The sequence below is a fragment of the Mastomys coucha genome, unplaced genomic scaffold (genome assembly GCF_008632895.1).
Source record: "Mastomys coucha isolate ucsf_1 unplaced genomic scaffold, UCSF_Mcou_1 pScaffold9, whole genome shotgun sequence".
Classification (NCBI taxonomy): domain Eukaryota; kingdom Metazoa; phylum Chordata; class Mammalia; order Rodentia; family Muridae; genus Mastomys; species Mastomys coucha.
The window spans coordinates 41,518,679-41,521,377 of NW_022196915.1; the positions used below are offsets into that span (position 1 = coordinate 41,518,679).

Here is a 2,699-nt window from a genome sequence, read left to right on the forward strand (position 1 = left end):
AAGGTCAGCATGGCCATGTCCTCGATCTTGTCGAACTTGGGTGGGTTCTGCTGCATCACCTGGTCCTCCTTCACGGTCACCGTCTGTAACAGCCCACATAGGTCCCCATGTCAACCTGAGTCTGCCCTGCTCCATCAGCATGAGGGCAGCGCAGCAAGGAACGGAGTGGAGGAGAGGGTGTTTTAGCTGAGTAGAAACTGAAATTAGATGTTGGGAGTTAAGGAGACTTTTGGGAGAGTTTGGACCCCCATCCTACAGGAAGGTAGGACAGGAAGCTTGGGAGTCCTCAGGTATGCATGCATGTCCCCTCTCTGGGCACCCCAGGTATGGGGCTCTTTTGAGTGCCCCCCAGCACCAGTCAGTACCGACACCTACCTTGCCATTCTCTGTCTCAGCGGTGACTTTGCCACCCTCTCGAGACACAATCTTGGCCTTGACAAACTCTTCTTTGTCATCAGGCACAAAAACATCTTTCTTGAGGTCAAAGGGCCTGGTCTGTGCCTCCAGTCTCTCCTTCTCAGACTTTCGCAGGAAGGGGGCTGCGGCCCCAAAAGCAGCCATCTCTGCATCCGCCATGGCTGAGCCTGGGGTGGGGAATGGCTCTTACCGATACGCCTTCCCCCATCTTGGGCTCTCCCCCTCAGTGGCAGCTCCCACATCTGGCACCATGCTCAGGACTCAGGAGCTTACCCTTCTCCAAGCTCACCCCTAACCCAGAGAGCAGCCTGGCAGCTGTGCCAGGCAAAGGGGATGACAGCTTTACTTTTGTTCATTTGGGGCACTCTTTAGGTGTGTCCTGACCTTCCAGTAACAGAACTCTGCATCAATCTCTGACTGTCAACAGTCCCTGCCCCTCACTGGCCATGAGTACGAGCTTCTGGAAACCAGACCATTGTCTCCAAGCAGATAGAAAGGAGCGTTCCAGGTTTGGGGCTTTGGGCTTTGGGTTTGGGGCCTTGGGCTATGTGCAGTTTTCCCAGACCTCCCAATATCTAAACTTCAGCTTTTCTCACCTTGGATTCTCAAATGTGTCTAGTGATAGAGAGGTAGGCCCAGGCCTGTAGGAGAACTGGGGAAAGGGAAGAGATTGTTGTCAGGACTGGCTGTGGCCCAGCCTGGCTTCTGGTACCTCCCTCCTCTCTGGCTCTGCTCTTCAGCACATGGAAGAGTGATTGGCAGCACTGGTCAGCCTTTCTGGTCACTGTCATCCTTCCTTTTCAAGCTCTACCTCCTTTCTCCCAAAGACTGACAATGCTCATGTCTCTGAGTCCCCGTCCTCCACCCTTAGGGGCTGTCCTACCCTTACCTGTATCCGTCTGCTGAGGCTTCCTTTCTTGGAGCCACCTACAAAACAACAACGGTCACACTTGTCCAGACAATGCACTCTTAATTGTTTTCCTCGGTGTCTGGCCCTTGGACATGTGAGGAAGTCGAGGCTGAAGGCCTTGCTTTTCTCAGAGCACAGGACAAGGAGCAGAATCAAGACCTCAGATTCAAGCCTCATGATTCCAACAGCCCTCTGACTACCCTCGCACACCCCAGCATCCCCTGCACACGCTCTGATGAACACGCATGCCTGTTGTTTGTGCACACACTTGACATGAACATAAACTTTCTTCCATCTTCAGCACACATGCTCCCCACAGTGTTCATGTGCAACGGCCCAGCACGCACATAGGCAGGCTCCTGTGGCTGCGTGTTCTTCAGCATACAAAGACCAGAGTCCCCCACACCTGTACGTCTGTGAGCTGCTGTTTCAGAGACTACATGCAGGGTCATATCCTACATAGTAATAATTCCTCCATGTACAGTCAGACACTTCCACAAACACGGGCAGGTTCTAGTATTCACAGAGCTGGCTTCCTTAAGAATTATTCTCCACCATTCTGTCCCTCTTCCCCCAAAAGGCTTGTAACCAGGCATGATGTATCTTATGTGACAAAATGTAAACTGATCCTTACATTTAAGACATGTGTGCTTGTACTTGCGCGCGCAGGCACACGTGCACGTACACGCGAGCAAGCACACACACACACACACACACACACACACTGCTATTGCATATTGCATTCTGGGCCATATACACATATAGATATCCGCCCCCTTTGGAACACTTGGGGCTCCCACATTCCTAAGGCACAAGCATGCGTATTAAGATCTGCACAGGAGTGTTCAATAATAACCCGGTACTACATGCCAGAAGCCTGCTGCTGTTCTAGAGGACTCACTTCTGAACCTGGAGCCCCTTATCCCAGAGGGACGCCTCCAGCTCCCACTCCTACCTGAGGGTAGCAAGTAAAGAAACAGCAGGAGAATGCTCAGAGCCAGACCTGGTCTCAGGGGCTGTATATATGGGGCAGCAGGATGCCCCATCCCCCACCTGCACCCAGTCCCTAGCCAGATTTAGAAAGGGCTGTTGTCACTAAAAGCATTTCCCCCGACTCTCCCCCCTCTTCCCTTGTCCAAACAGTACTCCCCCCCCTCGCCTCCCCCAGCTAGGAAACAATTGGAAGTGGTCGTCATTGTTGTGGCATGGCATGTTCAGGGTCTGAGTTCCAGGGGGTGGGGCGACTCAAAGTGAAGCAAAAATATCTCTTACATTCCACAGCTTACCAGAGAGTAAGCTGACCACGACCACCATGACCTCAAGCATGCAGGGCCCTGGCTGGCCTTCAGGAGGGCCCTGCTGACCCTGGTAT

At 52.8% G+C, this 2,699-nt stretch overlaps 1 protein-coding gene across 1 annotated transcript in view; it reads right to left on the reverse strand.

Moving 5' to 3' along the window:
* The window catches only part of LOC116084149 (myosin-7), a 22,565-nt gene extending 21,230 nt beyond the window's left edge, over positions 1–1,335 (reverse strand). Inside the window, exons 1-3 of the mRNA XM_031361004.1 lie at positions 1,307–1,335; positions 376–584; positions 3–83 (exon numbers count right to left, since the gene is read on the reverse strand). Of these exons, the coding sequence (XP_031216864.1) occupies positions 3–83; positions 376–576 (282 nt within the window). The 5' untranslated portion in view covers positions 577–584; positions 1,307–1,335. The remainder of the gene's footprint in view (positions 1–2; positions 84–375; positions 585–1,306) is intronic.
* Between the last annotated feature and the right edge of the window lie 1,364 nt (positions 1,336–2,699).